This window comes from Mytilus edulis, chromosome 8 (genome assembly GCF_963676685.1).
Source record: "Mytilus edulis chromosome 8, xbMytEdul2.2, whole genome shotgun sequence".
Lineage (NCBI taxonomy): Eukaryota > Metazoa > Mollusca > Bivalvia > Mytilida > Mytilidae > Mytilus > Mytilus edulis.
The window spans coordinates 72,347,421-72,369,388 of NC_092351.1; the positions used below are offsets into that span (position 1 = coordinate 72,347,421).

At 31.3% G+C, this 21,968-nt stretch overlaps 1 protein-coding gene across 1 annotated transcript in view; it reads right to left on the minus strand.

The window, feature by feature from the left end:
• Positions 1-21,968, minus strand: part of LOC139486209 (gamma-aminobutyric acid receptor alpha-like) — an 82,440-nt gene that overhangs the window by 2,767 nt on the left and 57,705 nt on the right. Inside the window, exons 2-6 of the mRNA XM_071271003.1 lie at positions 7,120-7,229; positions 5,597-5,664; positions 4,473-4,699; positions 2,686-2,768; positions 1,521-1,661 (exon numbers count right to left, since the gene is read on the minus strand). Coding sequence (XP_071127104.1) covers positions 1,521-1,661; positions 2,686-2,768; positions 4,473-4,699; positions 5,597-5,664; positions 7,120-7,229 — 629 coding nt within the window. The remainder of the gene's footprint in view (positions 1-1,520; positions 1,662-2,685; positions 2,769-4,472; positions 4,700-5,596; positions 5,665-7,119; positions 7,230-21,968) is intronic.

Consider the following 21,968-nt stretch of genomic DNA (forward strand, 5'->3'; position numbering starts at 1 on the left):
CGATACAAACGCGGACATACGTATGGATTTATTTTGCATGATTGCGAAAGCGCCCCATACGTGTTACACTTAAAATGTGCACACAATCAAGATATAAGTAAAACCGGGTATTAAATTGCATTCAATCAGATAGTCTAATCAAACCCCAAGATGAAAACGTGCATGGTTGATTGAAAGCATACTTCGTTAAATTGCTGATTAAATTTTGTTATTATTGTATTTTGTTAATTTTGTCGTATTGATTAAATCGTTTTTGTTATGTCAAGTCGCCTTCTCTTTCGAAAATGAGTTTCAAGTTATACATTGCAGAGTATTCAAATGTACAGACTGCGAATATGTAGACTAATTAAGCAATATGCATGATGTATTAATCATGAAAACATGATGAAGTGAAAACATAATGTCAGACCCTGTTCATTTAATACCGAAACGACCATTTTGTGTTTATTTTTTACAGAACATTGCCTTTGATTGACAGCTTCCAATTCCATTACTGAAATATATATTGTTGTAACATATTGACTGCAATTCAAATTAAACGGATTGATGTTAAATAAATGCTTTGAATTTGTATCAAATTTCCTTGACACTATTTATTGATGATAGTAATTTTGTGTTCAAAACTAGTAGATAGATCACAAGCATGCTCGTTCATTCATCATCGAACTGACTAATCACTTAACTATCGGTTATGCAGAGAGTTCCGAATGGATAACAGTTGACAGGCGCCTGTTATTGAATATATCAATACGCCAATAGTTCACAATTATTCAGAAATGATTTTTATGCATTGAATTATAAGACGATGATAAAAGTGTCTGATATTTTGTGAAATTAATAACAAGGCACGTTGTTTCTGTATTAGAGATAATGTATCAATATGACATCTTCTAGGCATAATGAATAAATGATATAGTTTCTGCAATTAACAGATAAATATCATCTTAAATAACGTCTGTTTAGTCCAGACTTTCTTTTTCTCATTGATAGAAATACAATCTTCCCAATGAATTAAACATTAGCAATAATCGTGTCGTCGTTCACAATTATCAAATTCTATAAAATGCATAGAGCATTATTGTGTTGGGTAAAGTCGGTACGTTAAATAACAATTTCGTCAAGTTTTGTTTATTGTGGACTTGAAATTCATAGATGATTATAGAAGCTAAGCATATAATGATATCAGTTTTGCCAAATACAGCTAAGTCAATCTATTCCTGGGGTAGAAAAGCCTTAGTATTTCAAAATTCAAAAGTTTTGTAAACAGGTAATTTATAAATATAACCATAGCAATGATAATTCATGTCAGCACAAAAGTACTGACTACTGGGCTGGTGATACCCTCGGGGAATAAAAATTCCACAAGCAGTGGCACGTAGCTACAATGAAAACCAAACCAAAATTGAGAGAAACTTAAATGTGTATTGATTTGTTCATATTTCCGGATATGACCGGTCCCTGAAAAAGAGTTAAAACACGAAACCAACCGGAAAAGAAAATTGTGCGATTGATATGCTCACCGTCTTTTCTATATGTAAATGAAGTTTCCGCAGAGAAGTTAATGAGGTCAAACTGAGACATTGTCATGTCAGGCGCTCGAGCTACAGACGCATCTTTCCCAGAATTCCAAGTGTATTTCACATCGTCCTCAGAATAAGCAACTACAAGTTAAAAGAAACATCACGAATCACAAATATTTTCCAATATGAAAAAAGGAAGTGGTAAACATCTATTAATAATAATAAAAAAGCCACAACAAAATACTAGCAGATAACCTTGACCTGTAATGGTTTACTTTTTTATAAATTGTTACTTGGATGGAGAGTTGTCTCATTGGCACTCATACCACAACTTCTTATATCTAAGACAATAACGACTACATGTATCAAAGCGTGACGGGAACTCGAACGGTTATTAATTCATTTACTTCCTGTTTTGGTTGATAATCTCTTAACTTACAAATTCAGTCTTCTGGCATCACTGAAGAGACATTGGTTATTAAAATGAGCACCTGGTGTACAAAAAAGTAGTTGTTAATGTTATTACTTCTTTCAAATCGTGGAGAAAGTGACTGTAATTCAAATAGTGAATAAGACACTTGTAAAACGACATGCATGGCATAACGGGAATCTTTGTAATTAAGTTAAATCATTGATAAGACACTTACGACATTATTTTATGGTTGATAAGACACTTACGACTTTCAAAATATAAAGGGAATCTAGGTACACTAACGACTTTCAAAGAGTAACGGGAATCCCTGTGATTAACTTAAAATTGAAAATCACAAAAATACTGAACTTAGAGGAACATCAATTTGGAAAGTCCATAATCACATGGCAAAATAAAATAACAAAACGCATCAAAAACGAATGGACAAGAACTGTCATATTGGTTGATAAGGAACTCACGACTATCAAATCGAGACGGAATGTCATGACCACAACTGTCTGATAAGACACGAACTTTGCAATTTTTCAAGTAAATGGTTTATGATACTGAATAAGTCTTATGTACAAAAATGGCGGAATACATAATTTAAAAGGGGATAACAACTTTTTCTCTTTTTTTGGAGGGGAGGGGGGTTCCATTTTTCTCTATTCTTTGTTTGCTATTCTGTAAACCCCAAAACACTGTAAAACATTAACTTGTCTATTTTTTGTTTATAAATCATTAGACACTTACAACTTCCAAAGTATAAAGGACATGTCTGGAAGTCTAGTGGATAATGGTGCAGTTCCATTTTGCATATTGCACGGACTGTTAACCTGCAAAATTAAAAAATAACCTCTTGAAATGATTTGTCATTTTAACTGTAACAATTATGTTATAGATATTTCATAATTTATAGATAGTTTTTCTATGTATCGTAATTATACGATAGTAATCCTCGGCTTAACCTCACGACACAATGTCGTGTGAGGTTGCCGGGGGATTTCAACGAAAAAACTATGATATAATTTACGATAAACTGAAAAACTATTCAGAAGTATCTATTTTTAACGTATTGAAACTTTCACTGTTATGATTTTCGGTTTTTGTAAGTTTTACTTAAGTCTGCTTTAAGGGTTAAATAAGAACGGTATAGGTTAATATTTGTTATCTATTTCGTTTTTCTTTTGCGTGCCAATTAATCGTTTTTCTTTAATTATAAGAACAACAGAAAGTGCGGATGATTTGAAAAGTATTTTCACAGTATAAGCGATCATTTGATCTCAAATTCAATTTAGAGAATAAAACTCGAGTACTAAATCTCCTTAACGTAAATGAAAATGTTTCCATGTTAAACCTCATTTATAGACAAAACTAACTGTTCTTCTATACATCAAACTTCTCTGAGATGAACATAAAACTGTAAAATTGCATTGATAAATGATCGTTTTACTTTCACGTCTGACTGAAGTCTTATAGATTCCCAGTTCGTGTCAGATAAAAAATTTAATATAAACCAATATCAGCAAGGCAAATCTTGTCATATATACTAGTATCCCGTTTTAATGGTTTTACGCTAGTAATTTTGCGACTCTTTACATCTTGTTGTTCGGTGAAAGCCAATGCTCCGTGTTAGAGATCGTACTTTGACCTTTAATGGTTTTTCTTTTCTTTTACAAATTGTGACTTCGATGGAAAGTTGTCTCATTGACCTCATACCACTTCTTCTTATATCTATTAACAGATAAAAGAAGAACAAAAATAAGGATGGAAAGGGTGGTTAGGTTGATGTCAATAGAATGAGTCTGAGAAGGGAAGAAGAGTCAGTTCAAGAACACTGCAGATTAAGTCGTTGCTAGGCAACAGAAAATGGTGGTGGGGCCATTGATTGCAGTGGAAGACAAAACTGACTGTTGAATACTCGATATGTACTGCTGTCAGAGTCAAACAAGAAAAAATAAGTTAACAACGCTTCGGTACTTCATAAAATTGAGAATGGAAATTGAGAATATGTCAAAGAGACAACAACCCGATCAAGAGCAGACAATGCAATGTCATCCGGTACTTCATTATTTTCTCAAGAATAGCTTCCGTAATTGAGATTTCGTGTTCTGGAATAATTGACCAAGTTTTGTAGAATTATTAACGCCCCACAAACTTTCGTATGATATGTCCTAGTTACATTAATGTCACTTTTTTATTAGAGGAGAAAAAGACATATAACAATATCTCCTTTCTTACTTAGTATACTGAATAGTAGATTGACAATCTGCGATTTAACAAATGTATTTCGTCTGGTAGAAGTCATTTTTGATTTAAGTAATTGCAAATGTCTGTCCCCATCAGTGATGGAAATAACAAGTCTACTGCACACGATGGATTATTTGAGGGCACGGCGCGCTATAAGTACATTTAGATATCTAAAAAATAAAATAACAAAAATACCGATCTCCGAGGGAAAATTCTATGCGAAAAGTAACTAAGAAATAGGCAAAATCAAAAATTCAAACACATCTTATTTTGATAAATCGTAAGCTTACCGTTGTGAGAAGTAAATAGATCCATTCCGTCCAATGCGCACGAATCTGTTTGGCGTAGGAACCATATGTAAATATGATTTGCGTCCGTTGTAAAAAACTGTGTCAGGAAACCATATTTTTTCAAGAATTTTTATGCTGACAGAAATATTTTCTTTTTCTGTCGATGAATTAGTTGCTAAGCGTTCGTCCATCCAACGTTGTCTGAAGTATATATCAATCGAATACACCTTTGAAAAATAGGAAATAATACGATTTTATCAACTTGACAAAGATATATGTATATTGTATTGTTTTTGGTTTACCTGGAGTGTGTTGCAATGCGTTTAAAATACCATTTTAAAAAGGGAGATGAAACGTTTTGAAGAAAACGAATCAATGCGTATACGTATGGTTAAAGTTTATATACAATTCTTCCATAACATGTTTGAGTTAAAGTTAATTATTTGTGTACATGATTAACAGTCGTTCCATTGAGTTGTATGTTACGTTACTCTTTACAAGAGGGCAAACAAAAACTAAAATATAAAAAAAGATGTAAAGCTGGAAATTTTCGCGATGAAATTGTCTTCGTTAAATTGGGAAAAAATCGCTTTCGTAATATATTCATTCAAACTACTGTCTTCAGAGGGGAGTTTTAAAGAAATTAGGTGAAAAAAACCTTAACAGATCTTAACACTTCAAAGCAGAGATTTTTGACATAAACAGTTTAAATAAGCTAAACATTTATCGTATTTTTAACTGAACAGACAAGAAAGTAAATCAAAATTGTATTTAATTTTAATGAGGTTGAGCATAGTTAAAACTATAATGTTACAAACGAAAGACGCAATGCCGTAAATGGTCTCAATAGACAACTCGAGCTAAATTAGATTTTTCCATATGATTGAAATTTACGACATCGTCTTCTTAACAAAATATGAAAATTAATAAAAGAGTGAAAAATCGCATGAGTTGTCTTGTTGTATACTTTTAAGTTTTGCATGATGTCCAAAAAATTCATATTCACTTCCCTAAGTGTTAATAAACTAATATTACTTAATCATAATACGCTACTGATTTTGTTTATTGGTATATTTTTTGTAAGCGGAGAACAAATACAATAGTATAAAAGACAATATGTGTACCATATCTTTTTCCGAAATTGGACCCATAGATCTCAAATATATGTCTGTCAACACCTCAACTGGATTTCCTATTAAAACATAAACACATTTTAATGTTTAAGAGTATCAGATGCAATAATCTTGTGATTACCATACGAAGACTCACACTCATAGCATATTCGTTCTTTCTTTGGTGTAATTGGTTTGAACTTTTTTTTCGTCGTCCCTTTTAGACGAAGAACAACAGTACAATAGCGGTTCCCGTGTATTGAATTTTGTCAACCGTGTAGAAACTTTGTGACATGAATTGTCCACCATAATAACAAGTTTTAATTAGAATTCGTTATACAAATGGTCTTAAATTGTAAGACCTATATTCCGTAGCATCAATTATTTGATATATATTCTTTAAACAATATGTACATTTAGACCGTCTTTATAGAGAGAAACTGTAGGTTGATAATAATGCCGAGAAGGAAATCAGAATGAATCAATAATATTGCAGAGAGAAAGATAAAGGGAGTCATATCATCATCGTTAATGATAGTCTTGACAAGGCATAACATCTGAATGTCTCTGCCATATTTTTAAAGCATTATTAAACTACAATTAAGTTGTCATGATATTGAGAAAATAGTAAGGAAATACCACAAATGCGTATTTTGTTACAGCAAAGTCACGAATCGCTTAACAAGTTCTGAAGTTATGGGAAATTTTACTAACGATGATTTCACGTTTACCAATAATAATGAGACCAGAGAAAATGTGATTGGCTTCATAATACAAGTTGTATACGCCTATTTTATATAGATATAAGTCATGTTAGTAGATCTATATTTTTACTATTTGAATGGTTGATAATGAATCAACTGATTACGAGACATTGAATTGTTTTAAAATACTTATATTAGGATTTTCTAGCAAAGAAATAGATTACCGTAGCTGTTTTTGGCAAAACCATTCGGAATTTTTGGTTCTGATAATAAATGCTCTCCCACTTCCTCATTAATTTCTCTATTTAATTTACATGATACGAGCATAATTGATGATCGATTTTTTTTAGTCGAATTACTCGTCTGGCATACACAGTTTTAATCCTGGTACTTGTATCTAAAATGAAATTATTCATTTGTGTTTTTCTCTCTGCTGAGTGTTTTTGTGTTTGTTTGTGCTGTATTTCAGTCACGTAGTGTTGTCGTTTTAGCGATATTTTTTTAATATTGCCTTATAAGCGGGAGGTTGGCTTGTCATACAACCAGATTCAATCCATTATTTGTTCTTTAAACTTCCTGTACTAAGTCTCAAATATTGTAATTGTTTTCAAATAGTTCGTTTCCAAGTAGGTATGTTGCATTTGCGTTTGTTTTTGTTGTACTTCGGTGTTTTTTGGTGTTCTGTTTTTTCCCTCTTATAGATTAAATATTTCCGTCGGTTTTGGCTTGTAACCCTGATTTGTTCTCTCTCAATCAATTTATGACTTTTGAGTAGCAGTATACTACTACTGCCTTTATCTATAAGTATGATACGCTCTATAATTTAATTACCTCCAAAACCAGGTCTAAGATCTTTATCATACGTCGACAATATTTCGTCTAAAAATATGGAAACATTACTTTTATAGCTGTCTGTTCCCATACAAACCACCAGGAGATAACTAAAAGTAAATATAAACAGTACATGGTAGTATTTTTGTCTTCATTAAATGTATATAAAGGACTGAATATACAAAAATGAAAACACCAATTTTTAGTGTTGTTTCCATTTTGTGTAACTATTCATTTATATGTTTTACTTAATTTATACGTAAGGAAAAAAGTGTATTATATATATTATATGTAATATCTTCAAATACAACAATTTCAGTGCTGTCGTCTCTGTAATTTATAAGGTTTAAGTCAGTGATGTTGTATAAATAGGTCAGTGATGTATTTTTACACAGTCATTACAATTTTTTAAAGAAAATGTTCACTGATACTATAACTGACCGATAAGTCAATATTAGATATCTATGGTTTAAAATTAATTTATTAAATTATAACATTATGCAACTATTATGACATTAATACCATACTGTTCATCTATTGGGATTATTTTGAATAAAACGTATCAGATTTGACTATTGGCGAATATAAATATGTGATCGGCGCCTCATACAAAATGTTCTTCGGGCAACGCATTTACTTCATAATGAAACTACAAAAACAAGCATTCAATTCTTAATGGCATAGCAACCGCTTTCAAATACTATTTGCTTAGTTTCGGACGATATTTGAAGTTTTCCGACGATGTTCTAAGTTTTCCGATAATACCCATACTATGAGACAATATGGTTTTATGTGAGCTGACTGCTCATGATCTTCTGGTACTTTCTGGTTTCCAAAGTTGATTTCCAGTACCGATTACATAACAGGAAACTAGTTTTTCGAATTACACTAATAGCTGCATCATTTTCTATTAAGTAACAGTTCATGCAGTCTCTTTGTTTTCAAGTCATTTTATATGAACAATTTGTTCAAATTGGAAAAAAATACAAATTTGGGCAATTCTTCTACCCAAAGGGAAAGATTATTTATGCCCGTATAAGAACAGTTTTCTGTATATTTTGTTCTCAATGCTTTTCAACATCGTATTTGATTTTATATTCAAACGTCTTTCAAGCGACTCCGATGTGTGTTATCTTGATGAAACGCACGGCTGGAGTAAAAAAGGATATATAAGCATGGTTTTAATCAATGAGGTTTTTTTTACATTGATCAATCTCTATGAACTGTTGGTCTTGCATAAAGACGGATTTTGTTTTATAAAATGTTAAATAAGATTAAAAAGTGTTTTTTTAAATGATATTATTTAAATAGAACTAATCATCATCAAAATGGCATGTTCTATACTTTTGCGCAATTACTAATTCCTTAATGTACAACTGATAATAATTACTTTGAGCAAAGGTATACCATTATAATAGTGATCTCATAAATGCATTTCATTTGATATTGATTTCGTGCTGAAGATTTATTATTATCAGATTAATAAGGTTATACTTAGAATAGGGGTCGACCAAATGTTTCGGAAATGAACCAATACGATTAATTGTAAGTTACAATCATACACAAGTCGTTCAATTGTCAATGGTATTAGTAAAATACCACAACGTTAACAAGGAACTATATCCAGCTCATAAGCTATTCAAAGCTCTGAATTGTTTTAAATATATACACATAATCTGTCTCTTTCGGGACAAAACTGTTGAAGAAATTTAAAATTCCGAGGCAAAGTAAAGAGAGAGCTGAAAAACTATATTCAAAAAATACATTTAAAACAATTTATGTACCAATTAAAACAAGATTCAGTGAATTTGACTATCTATAAAGTGTCAGAAATATGACTGACAGTTGTTGTCCATTCGTTTGATGTGTTTTATCATTTAATTTTACCATTTGATTAGGTATTTTTCGTTTTGCATTTTCTTCGGAGTTCAGTATTTTTGTGATTTTACTTTTTATAAAGACTACAATTAGAAAGTGTATTAAGAGAAAATCAAACTTACATTAAAATGAAAATAAAGTATGTTAAGAGAAAATCAAACTTACATTAAAATGAAAATAAAGTATGTTAAGAGAAAAACAAACTTACATTAAAATGAAGATAAAGTATGTTAATAGAAAATCAAACTTACATTAAAATGAAGATAAAGTACTATGTTAATAGAAAATCAAACTTACATTAAAATGAGAAGAAAGTCCATCAGAAGCTCTCGAATATAAACACCTACGCTATAATATGATTTTAAAAATACGAAATTATATAATCACGACGAGTGATTGTTCATAATGGACTACTAGATATCCCTTTTATAAACTTCATTTTATATTCTAATGGAAGCTTATGGTATTCGACATATAAATAACAAATTAAGTAGTTTTCCCAGTACCAAATAGTTTATTCCTCTACAATTTGCTTCAATAAATCACCAACAAATAAATCTTGAAAGAGATTATCTCAGAACTTAGGAACAAACTAAAACAATGTCAGCAAGCCATTTGTTTATGTCAACGTTAAACAAATCAACGTCGTCCCATTTGTACGTTAAAACAAGTTTTGAAGCAGAAAGCTCTTCATAAATTACGCATAATTGGAACACTAAAACGCAATCGAGTAGAAAGATTGAACATATTTGATATAGTTAGTAAAATGGCATGGGAATTGTAAAAGAACTGAGTGATGACTCTTTGTCGCAGTAGATGACCATGCATATAGTTTTATAGGAAATAACAACACAACACAATTCTCCAAGAAGTCATAAAGAATCATCTACGATGGTTTAGATCACTATTTGATTGACAGGGACACAACTTGTAATTATTACTATAATTTGAACTAATATCATTTTACAAATGTACTGAAAAAGAATACTATTCATTACAAATTTAAATGTGCTTAGCAATGCATTTACTATTTCATTTTGCGTGAGGCAATATAAGTCAGTAGGTTATTGTAACCAAGATTTTATTTTAAAAACAAATAAATAAATAAATACGTACATCAATACAATATATGGGGAAAACAAATGACAATTCACTTATACAAATTCCTCCCTTATTCAGTCGGTTAGCATTGAAACGTCGTCATGAGATTATTCGATTGATTCTACTAATGCGCACGACGGATGGTTCAACAAAATCCGTTAAAAAGTCTATAATAGCATCAAAGACCAGGAGGTTAGATAATAAATTTGACGAGAGAAAACGTCGGTTAAAGTTAACTTTAATGTACTGGTAATGATACATAACAATCACACAATTCCTTGAATGAATGATAACAAACGTATAAACAAAATGTGAACTTTTTACAATGTGCAGAATTTTTCAATATTTTGGAAGAAATTGTCAGCATAAGGGTTTTGATTAAATCATTTCGTACAAATATGATTAACATGACAATTACACAATTGATAAACTTGATAGATTTCGAAGCCATTTTCCAGTTGAAGAAGAGTCAAAATGTAGGAAACTAAAGGATTCGACGTAAAGTGCCTACAGGTATAAAATTACACAAAAAGGAAGAACATTTATGTAAAATACATTTGAATGCGTAAAGTTTTGTAATAAAGAAGACAGTTGGATGTAAAATATTGGGCGCAGTACCTGTAGTAAATGGCGCTAACTGCAATTAGATGGATAGGGATTAATGATTTACAACACAATAAATATATAAATACTGTTCAGTTTTGGACAGTTTCTGATGCAAAAGTGGTTGATAAGAAGTGGTTAACAAGGAATGACACAAAACCATTGACAGAAACCATAAAGATGCAATACATTATTGTCCTAAGATAATCCAGTTTTCAAACAATTTTTGTTAATAGTTTGAAATTAATGTAGATACCTCAACGTATTTAACGATGATACCACGGAGGCAAAAATACGGCAAAAAAACCCTCTAATTGAAATAAGCAAAATAATGGAACAAATGTTAAGGACATGCATGACTTAGTAACATACATTATGATCATTGTACACCCATGCATTGATGTTATAAGCTATATGGTTTTCAATGCACCTTAACTTCATATTAGATTAAATTTCGCTTAACAACTGATTTCTTTCGATCGTTACTGACGAGTCTTTTAATGGCATTACAAGTTATATAAACCTAAAATCTTTAATGCGTGTTTTCCCCTCCATACAAAAGATTATTTCCCACGTTTTGTAGGGGTTTGTGTTGCTCAGTCTTTAGTTTTCTTTATGTTTTGTGTACTATTGTTTGTTTGCTTGTCCTTTTTCTTTTTAGCCATGGCGTTGTTAATTTCGACCTTTTAGTTTAGAGTTCTATTTGTCGCCCCTCTATGATTGACGAAATGGAACATAACAACTAGACACGTTTTTATTGCAAATGTGTATAATTTGTTTTTCGTCTCTTTTTATATTTTTCAAATATCGTGGAGAATAATTCTCTATTTGTTTCAATTATCATCTTGGTTTGTTCCCCTTAGTAAGGCTATATAGAAAACACGGGTAATAATCATAGTAATTATTTACCCCAATAAGTTTATCTATGTTATACCTTTGATAACTATTTACACCACTGGGTCGATGCCACTGCTTGTGGACGTTTCGTCCCCGATGATATCACCAGCCCAGTAGTCAACACTTCGGTGTTGACATGAATATCAATAATGTGGTCATTTTTATAAATTTCCTGTATACAAAACTTTGAACTTTTTGAAAAACTAAGGATTTTCTTATCCCAGGCATAGATTACCTTAGCCGTATTTGGCACAACTTTTTGGAATTTTGGATCCTCAATGCTCTTCAACTTTGTACTAGTTTGGGTTTATAAATATTTTTGATTTGAGCGTCACTGATGAGTCTTATGTAGACGAAACGCGCGTCTGGCGTACTAAAATATAACCCTGGTATCTTTGATAACTATTATAACCAAATCATCATCAATAAAAGAAAAGCAGAAAATAAATCTAACGAAATAGACATATTGTGCTCGGTGAAACATTGTTAACAGACAACAGAATAACTATCATCGGGATATAAACGTAGAGAAATATCATTGTTAATATCACAGGACATCAGCAACATTTAATTACTTTTTTTGGCATGAGTGGTAAGATTGTAAATTTATTTATTCACAGCAATCACTTTGAGTGTCACTTAAATAGGTATAATGAATAAACATTGATCACGATTGCAGAAGAGTCTAAATTCGTCCAAAATAAATGAATTTATAACTAAGATACTACTATTATAACCGTAGTGGATAGTGTGACAATCATACTACATCTCCTTTTTTATATTGTAATACAAGATTTTTCTAGGAGCGTTTGAACTTAAAATTATAACATCAATAGACAAAAGAATAAAGCACAAAATGAACCAGAACAAAGTATAATGAAAGTCTTTTCTTGTGGTAACCTAATATTAACTTGAATTTTGATAAAAAATATTATGAAAAACAAAGTAAGAGATTTTTGTATGATAAGTGGTACCTATTTTGAAAGATTGAAATTATGTAATCTCGTGTATTACATGACAAACCAAAACATTTCTAGTTGATAGAAAGGAGTGATTTTAGTACTTTACAAAATATTTCTTAATGTAAAATGCATGTATGAGTCGGTATGGCATTAAAAAAAATATTCATCATTCAAGACAATATATAGTGATGAACATACAAGAAGGACATCATTTATTGATTTGTTTATCGATGACGTCATAAACGGAAGCCAAAACTAATTGATCTATTTTCTTTCCGCAATAAAAGTGATTAAGGTTTAAACTATTTTAATATTGATCTCCTTAAAGAATGAAAGGAATCGGTTACTTAAAATGTATCGTTTGTTTAATTAAAAATGAGAAGATGTGTTGTTTTTTTTTGGTCAATGGCACAACTCTCCATCAAAGTCACAATTTGCAAAAAGTAAACCACTACAGGTCGAAGTACGGCATTTACACCGAACGGCGTTAAAAAGTTCCCAAAATTACTAGTGTAAAACCATTCAAAGAGGAAAACCAACTGTCTCATCTATACAAAAAACCCAGGTTCCTGGTGTAAAACATGTGCAAACAAATGCAGCAAATTTTAATGTTTTTACAGGCGTAAATCCACACCCTAATTTGAAACATGCAGTAGTTTAACATTACAACCTCGATTGAAATTGCTAAACTCAAATCAATTAAATTGGCTAAACTTTATAAAAGACAAATATATCAATACAAGACACTAAACAAATAGATATGAGCTTTGACACAATATAAAAACAATATGTAAAACAATGTCAAATATAACCTAAGACAAAATGGCATTAAATACAACAAGGTACACACGTCAGGTAACTATAAATAAAATAACGTTGTTGTTCATAGAACTAGAACAGAAGTAAAAATATATTGAAATACAAACAATTCTAAACAGTGGTATATATACAACAAAATAGTGAGACAAGATACAACACAAAAACAAGCAACCGATAATTAACACAAATGAACTACACAGTTCAAATAAAACAATATCTGCTGATACTGAAAGCTTTTAAAAAGCCAAAAACAACTTATAAAAAAATCATGCTTCAGAGTCTAATCAATCAAAACACATTCCATAAATTAAGTGTTTAACGCAATGTTTTATTCGAACGTCACTGATGAGTAACTTGTAGACGAAACGCGCGTCTGGTGCAGGTACAAAATTTTAATCCTGGTATCTATGCTGAGTTATGTGCCGTGTTTGTCACAACTTTTTCAGGTTTTTGGAATTTTTGGTCCTTAATGCTCTTCAACTTTGTACTTGTTTGGCTTTATAACTATTTTGATTTGAACATCACTGATCAGTCTTGTGAAGACGAAACGCGCGTCTGGCGTATTAAATTATCAGCCTGGTACCTTTGGTAACTATCATTTACACGGATCACAAAGTGATTTACACGATTTTAGTACAATATTACAGGATGTAAAATACCGTTTTGATTGTCTAGTTTATTATGTAAATATTCTACGTACTGTCACTCTGAGATGTATCTTTCATTGAAGTACAATGCTTTGTTAAAGAATTTCGATTCCAATGTCTGTTAAAGTGGTAAATATGGCCCAGGGGAAGAAATTCAATTAAATCATCTGATTAGACTCATTTCAAGAAAATGAACTTGACAGAAGAAGTTGTCTGGTGCGACCCGTGGGATGCGTCTTTTCTTTAAAACTAGGTTAAGATTCTTTTTTTTATACGAACATGTCTATAAAATATTGACATGATTGATGTTAAATGATTTTCTTTTATAGTTTCATATAAGATAACATTTATTTAAATGTAATTTAGCGTGTTATTTACAATTTGTTTGTTTTCATAGTGATTAAGATTATATCTTAGTGTTGACTGCTATCCCCTATTTTTGAAATTTTTACCTTTTGTGTCTGTTTGTTTTGTTCATACATCGATTGTTGTGATTAGAACGGAATTTATGCAACTGTCATACAAATAAGATGTTAAGCTAGCTAAGACGAAAATACCTGCACCATGCCAGTAATATATCAGTAATTATCCATCAGTTTCATATGTTTGAGCTTTTTATATTGCCATTTGATTAGGAACTTTCAGTTTTTAATTTTCCTCGAAGTTCTGTATTTTTGTTGTTTTACTTTTAATTTATGAATACAATAATTGAAAGCAAAGTATGTAAAGTCTGTTGTGAAAACTTGCATCAGTATATAATTGAGTCAGTAAGGAATTGTTCGGTATACAGAAATTCAAGATTTTGAATTTACTTTTTTTTATATTCATAGAAACACAACCATTGATTTGACATATACACTGCAGCTATCCTTCTTTTTTTTTTAAATGTTTCACTATATTTTTTACATTTTTCAAACTAAAAGACTTCGTATTAAAGCATTATAACAGATACATGAAACTTTAGATTACTTAAATAAAAAAAATTGAACAATTTCGCTATGGTTTCGTAAAAATATACATGGGGCTATTTCAAAAAAACATAGAAATAATCCTGGTATCTATGATGCGTTTATAAACACCTAAATAAATTGTAACATAATTGGCACCGGTTAAAATCAAATATTCGGAAATGGCAAGCCATAAATACTGACTCAATTATGTTTACTGGGATTTAAAATAGAGAACTATATTCATTGGTAACTAGTGTAAAGTTAAAATCTTCGGTTAGCTTTATGCAAAAGATGTGACTGCAAATCTGTTTCGATGCTGTCAGGAAAAAAACCGGTGTTTTCCATTCGTTTGATGTGTTTGAGCTATTAATTTTACCATTTGATGTTTAAAATTTCCTTGGAGTTCGATATTTGTTCTTTTTTACACATTCCTCGGTTTAGGAGAATATGAGTGAGCAAATTAAGATATGAAAATGTCCGCAACGTGTGAGTAAGATACCATTGGTGTGCAAAATGCCTTTTAAATTGGTGCTTGTCAATGATGAGATGCCGTTAATGAATCACGACTTGACTTTTTTAACACTAGAAGCCATTTTAAAAACAACGGTATATTGTCTTGTCTTGTCTGTACTTGATAATAGTGCGTTTTCGAAAGTGATGTTTAAAAGCACATTACTTGAGATCATAGAAGTGGCAGCTTAAACATAAAAGTCTATAGGTTGAACTTTGTTAATACAGCTGTTTCTCAAACCACGCCTCTGTTGGGGGAGATATAGAATATTCTTAGATAATTAATTTTGTTTACAAACTGGTTCCCAGTTATGATCTCTATGTTTCATCTCATAGAGACATAACGTAAGAATGTTACCAGTAAATATACATATGCATATTGTTTATATTGACATCTGTGGTAATCCTACAGTTAAGGTAGGGTAGTTAAGAATTTTAGTGTTAGTTTAAACTCTTAGAAGTTTGGGCATATAAACGTTGAACAGCCCTATATTATGACCTTTGAAAAAAAAATGTGCATATGAACTTTCCATTCTAGGATATGATTATTTTTGTAAACTTCATAGTAATAGTGGTAGAGTTTTAGCCGTAAAGGGAGTTTCTACGGAAAATTACATTGTGAATATTTATAAAAATGCAACCTAAAAGTCGAAAATACTTCCGAAGCATATGCCTAGCCTTTCTCGTGGGAACGCTACTTGTAGGCAAACGGAATAGTATCAACAAATGTCCACGATACATATCTGTGACCCCCGAATGTAGAAATACAGGGCGCAACATTTACAGCAATAGCAAAACTAAGCATTAAGTTGAACTTGATAGATGCATAAGGGGTGATAGTTTCCATACACTACATATACCTATGAAGCTATTTGTTTACGATGTAAACTGCATATCAAAATAGGTGATTTTTGTCATTCATATTCTTTCTTTGTCGTTATTTCAATTTTTCGGTACAAATATTAGATTGCAACATTTCCTAAACATTACAAGTTTTTGATTATTACAATATAAAGGGATTATGAGTCATCCTGTGCAATTAATGCATTCCGAAAACGATTTTTACGCCATAAATTCTAATAATAGCTATCGGATTTGATAGACACATTCACTGCAACAATAACCTAAACGGCAAAATGCACTAAAGACAGTAGATCTAACATGTGTGACAGCTGCAAAGCAGGTTTATGCACATTTCAAAAGTATTATTTACATTTCTTGTCAATGTGGGTGTCCCAAGTTAGGAACAATGCCAATGTTTATATTGTGTGTAATCTAAATGAAATTGCAATTCCCAATCAAATTTAGAAATTTATATTTCTGCTATATTAATTTACAATTTTCAGTATTTGAGAACGAGTTATAAATGAAGAAAATTATGTTTAACATCTAAGCCTCATTTTTACAGATGCAGAATAATATTTAACTCACAATTTTGCCATAGAAAGGTAGATAATTAGGAAAAAGTAAGGCCGTGTTCACACCAAACGCCGTGTAGAGTAAACATGTTTACAATTAGTTTAGTGTAGTGTACACTGGTTTCACATTACATTTGTTCACATCTATACACCTTGTTTAGCTACCTGTACATAAGATTTGTTCCCACTTGTAAACTATATGTCATTTAAATGTTCATTACGTAGAACTGAATTCAAAATTTTTGGAAATTTTTTCTAGCGGTAAGGGAACAACCAATTGACTTCAAAAGGGGGCGGAGGATGGGAATGGAAATATTCCGATCTCCAATTTGATAAAAAAAAAAATGGTCATACAGATGATAAAAAAAAAATGTTCTGAATCAAGAGTGTCCCCATACATTATAGTGTTAAATATTGAAAAAAAAGTATTTGATAACCAGCATCGAAAAAAAAGGAAAAAAAACGTACGCGCGAAAAAAAATCTGACTCAGATAAAAAAAATAACTCTCCCCCTTTTTTTAAGTTAAATGGTTGCTACTTTAAGAAAGCCATTTTTATAATTTGCAGTAGTTTGAATATACAAGAGAAGTCTCGATAACGCATTAGAAAACGTTAGCTGCAACAGCGTGCTTACAGCCGAAAAAAAAGGATTGAGATATTTGGGATCACTACATTTTTATCTTTTCTGTTCGTTTCAAATGGTATTTCTTCTCCAAGGAGTATTTGGTAAAGGAATAGGGTAGCGGTTTTTTTATATTTATTTTAAGTGTTATTTTAATGGATCTGAAATACTAGACAAACATATCATTTACCTCACACTTGTTTTAGTCATGCATTTATGCGTGAATCGTTTTTTTAGTAAAGACCAGTGGCGAATATTTCTGTGTACGTCAAGTCAATTCGGGAAGACCTTTTCAAATGAATTAGGCAACAATTATTTACTTCATTTTTTGTGGAGGGGGAGGGGGGCGTGAGCTATTTATTTTTTTCAGGACAAATTTTGGTGACAAGTCGAAATCAATTTTAGCATTATATATAGTGGCAGATTAGGGTGAAACAAACATTTTTTTTCAGGGCCAAAAACTGGAAACTTTTTTAGTTTCCAAAACAAAATCCATAGCTCACCACCCCCACCCCCTTGCCTTTATGTTTTATACTCAACTATAATAGCCCCCCCCTCCCCCGAAAATCAATTGGTTGCTGCCTTATGGGTTCGGCAATGATGCTGCTTTGAGTCTTGATTAGGGATTAATAAAGTACGTTAATTTTTTTTAACAAAAAAAAATCTGTAAAAATTTAGACAACTTATAATTATCAAAAATATCAATTTTACTCAAAAATAGTCTCCTCCTTAAATATATACACGATAAAACTAATGTCCTAAATGCCTAGTTTTGTGTACACTTAACCTACACAAGGCCTACATTGACTATCGACTGTGTGTAGGTAAAACATGATTTAAACTACATGTAAACATTGAGTTTTATCAATAGGAACGCAATTGTGTTTAGTTTACGTGTGAGTTACACTAACACAACACCAAATTTAGGTCAATGTGAACACGGCCTAAGTCTTATAGAGGAATGTATTATGCTTTTTCTGTTGCTGTTTTTTTTAGCGAGAAAACGAGTCCCGTGAACTCAATACTTTTTTTCTCTCTAAAATATCTTGTTAAGAGCTATCTTCTCATATCATATCTTGAAAATTCAATCATTTCTTTTTCTTGATTTCTCGCTTAATAGGGTTTTACATTTATTGTGGTTATTTTTTGTATATTTTGTCTTTCATCTTTTATCACATGCTTTGTCTATATATAAATACAAGAATATATGGTATGAGTGCCATCTAAGTCAGAATTTGTAAAAGTTAACCATTAAAGATCGAAGTACAGCCTTCAACACAATATGCCATTTTGTTTTTATGTGATTAAGATTATAACACAATGGTGATTATTATACCCCTATTTTGACATTTACCTTTTATGTCTGTTGGTTTGTTCACACATTGTCAATCTAAAGGAATTTGTACGCGACTGTCTTGCGAGTGAAGGGCTTAGCTAGCTATAAAAATAGGTTTAACCCACCTTTTTCCAAAAATATGAAAAGGCTGTTCCAAGTCAGCAATATGACAAATGGAAAACAACTGTCACATTTACTTGACTGTGTTTAAAATGGGAAATTGGACCCGGTTTTATATAGCTAACTTAACCTTTCACTTGTATGACAGTCTTACATAATTCCAATATTATAATAATTTGATGTATACTTTGACGGTATCGAATTTGTTTTTGTAATGGTTTTCATTTATGGCATGATATAATTATAGATTATTACATGGCATTTTCCATATGGCCCTGGTATCAGCCCTAGACTCCCATATCAAGCCAGAGGGCTTTAGCCCGAGGGCTTGATATGGGTCGTGGGCTGATACCATGGACCATATGGAAAATGACATGTTATAATCTATTTATCACATATTTTCAAGCAGGAGAAAACAGAGAGCTTACACCAAATTATGTTTGATATTTCATCAAAAATCAAAAGATATTCAACGAAAAAAAAAAAAAAATGTATCAATGTGAGATAAAAAAAAGTTCGTATCACAGTTGGTTAACAACGTTTTGTGAAAAGTTTCAGAAATAATTAACAATAAACATATTAATTCTAAGAATTGCAAATATTAAACGACTTTAAAGTGTTAAATTACAAATGTTAAAAAATGCTTAGAAAGAATCCTATATCGATACTCATTCCAGTGTGGCGTCATATGTTTTCTAAATTCTTCATGACGTCAAAATTTTACGGGAACTTTTGTGATTTCTACTTTTTTCTTCTACAGCACATTTGTAACTTTTTAAATTTCTTTTCATTGTGTTCAACTTGTTAACAAATAGCCTTTGATTGACAGATTACCGGAAGTTAAACTCGGGGGCTTGATATGGATTTCGAGGGCTGATATCGATATCGGCCCCGAGGGCTGATAACCAACCTTGACTTCCGGCTATTATAGGCCATGCAAAAACGTACATATCAGTACAAAATATGTGATAAGTATCATTATTTTATTTATATCTCATTAATAGGGAGTAATATCAATATACTAAAATGTATATCCCATTAATAAAGGAAGGACTAAAGCATTAGAGCCATCCATCTTTTTATATGATGTATGTGGATATTTATAAAAAGTGAATATGAATGGAAATAGTATGTATGTTTCTGTTGGTATTGCTTCGATTCTATTGTTTTATTGAAATCATTGCTTCTAATCTGTATATTTAGACATACATAATACACCATGGAACATTAATGATAAATATGATGATGAATTGTCCAGCCTACAACAGACAAGGGAAAAAGAGATGAAGTCTATATATAATTCTAAGTATAAAAGTATTAAGATAAGGAAGGGATACCTGTCTTTATTTGTAAGGTATACCATATTTCGAAATTTCTGTAAAATATCATAATAAATATATATCGAATTAATTTTAATGAGGAGTATAATTTTATTAGGATTTGGCATTCATTAGAAGAAAAAACTAGATTTTCGTAAATTTGTGTATAAATGATTGTTGATTTGTGCATACCAATTATAAGGTGAATAAATGTAGAGCCATGTTTCAAAGAACTTGCAAATATAATGGGAATTAAAGTCAAATGATAAGTAATTAACTAAATAAATACAACAACTTACCTCATGAAATATCCATATAGAAGCCACATTTTTATTAAAACTTAGACATAAATGTTATCAACGGTTACTTTTGCGTTTAATACGACAAGTCCTTGTAGTGTGATGCTTCAAATGTGGATGTCAACTGCGCATCAATATATATTAATTGTAAAATCTCTATAACAACATTTCTGTCAAGGATTTTTTCGTATATGAGAGCTTCACAACCCTAATCTCGATGCTTATATAATGCTGACCATTTATTGAAAATGTCTAATACATCAATTTAGTGTGGATCAAGATAGATAGTTAAAAGAGCTTTCCAATTTTGTAACGGACAGAACGTTAACATTATAGGTTGAATTGTAAAACAGATGACTAGATAACTGAAGTGGCATATCACTTCATAATATTGATTCAATTTATATTACTATGGACTTTGCACAAGACTGAACTCGGATGCATTTTTAAACATTTAATTTGTCAACAAATTAAATCTAAATTTCCATGGATTCGACGTTGAAGACAAACACCACGGGACTTGTTATCAATCTCTGTTGACGATATATTGTTCTAAGGAAAGAATTTAAGCCTAGTTTGAATGTTTTTTTTTTATATTTGATTTATGTATCTTTTCTGAAAGAGAAATGCCATGAGAGTATAGATTAAGGAACAAAAGGGTAAAACATACTACACAGAGGAACAAGTGATCAGTATGCTGGAGTTTCTTATTGACAACATATTTGTTGAATTTGGAGGTAGACTTTTTTAACAAATTGTCGGCATTCCTATAGGAACGAACTGTGCGCCTCTCCTTGCCGACCTCTTCTTATTTTCATATGAATCGGAGTTCCTTCAGACACTTGTCAAAAACAAGAAGATCAAAGAAGCCAGGTTATTTAATTTCACTTTCAGATATATTGATGATGTTCTTTCCATTAACAATCCGAACTTTTCTGATTGGGTTCCATTAATTTACCCACCAGAACTAGAAATTAAAGAGACCACAGACACGGCTTCCTCCGCCTCATTTTTAGACTTATACCTCGAAGTTGACATACACAGTCATCTCAGTACCAGAATCTATGACAAACGAGACGATTTTAATTTTGAAATTATCAATTTCCCCCACCTTAGTAGTAATATACCAACTTCACCTGCATATGGAATATACATTTCCCAACTTATTAGGTATTCAAGAGCTTGCAGCTCCTATTCAGACTTTGTAAAACGTCACCAGTGTCTGAGCAGAAAGTTGATGAACCAAGGGTATGTCAAAGAACGTCTTGTCCTTTTTCTAAAAGTTCAGCGGGAGATACCCAGAACTTGTTGATAAATATTCCGTATCAACTTCACAAATAATACAAGATGGTCTTGAAGTATAGATTT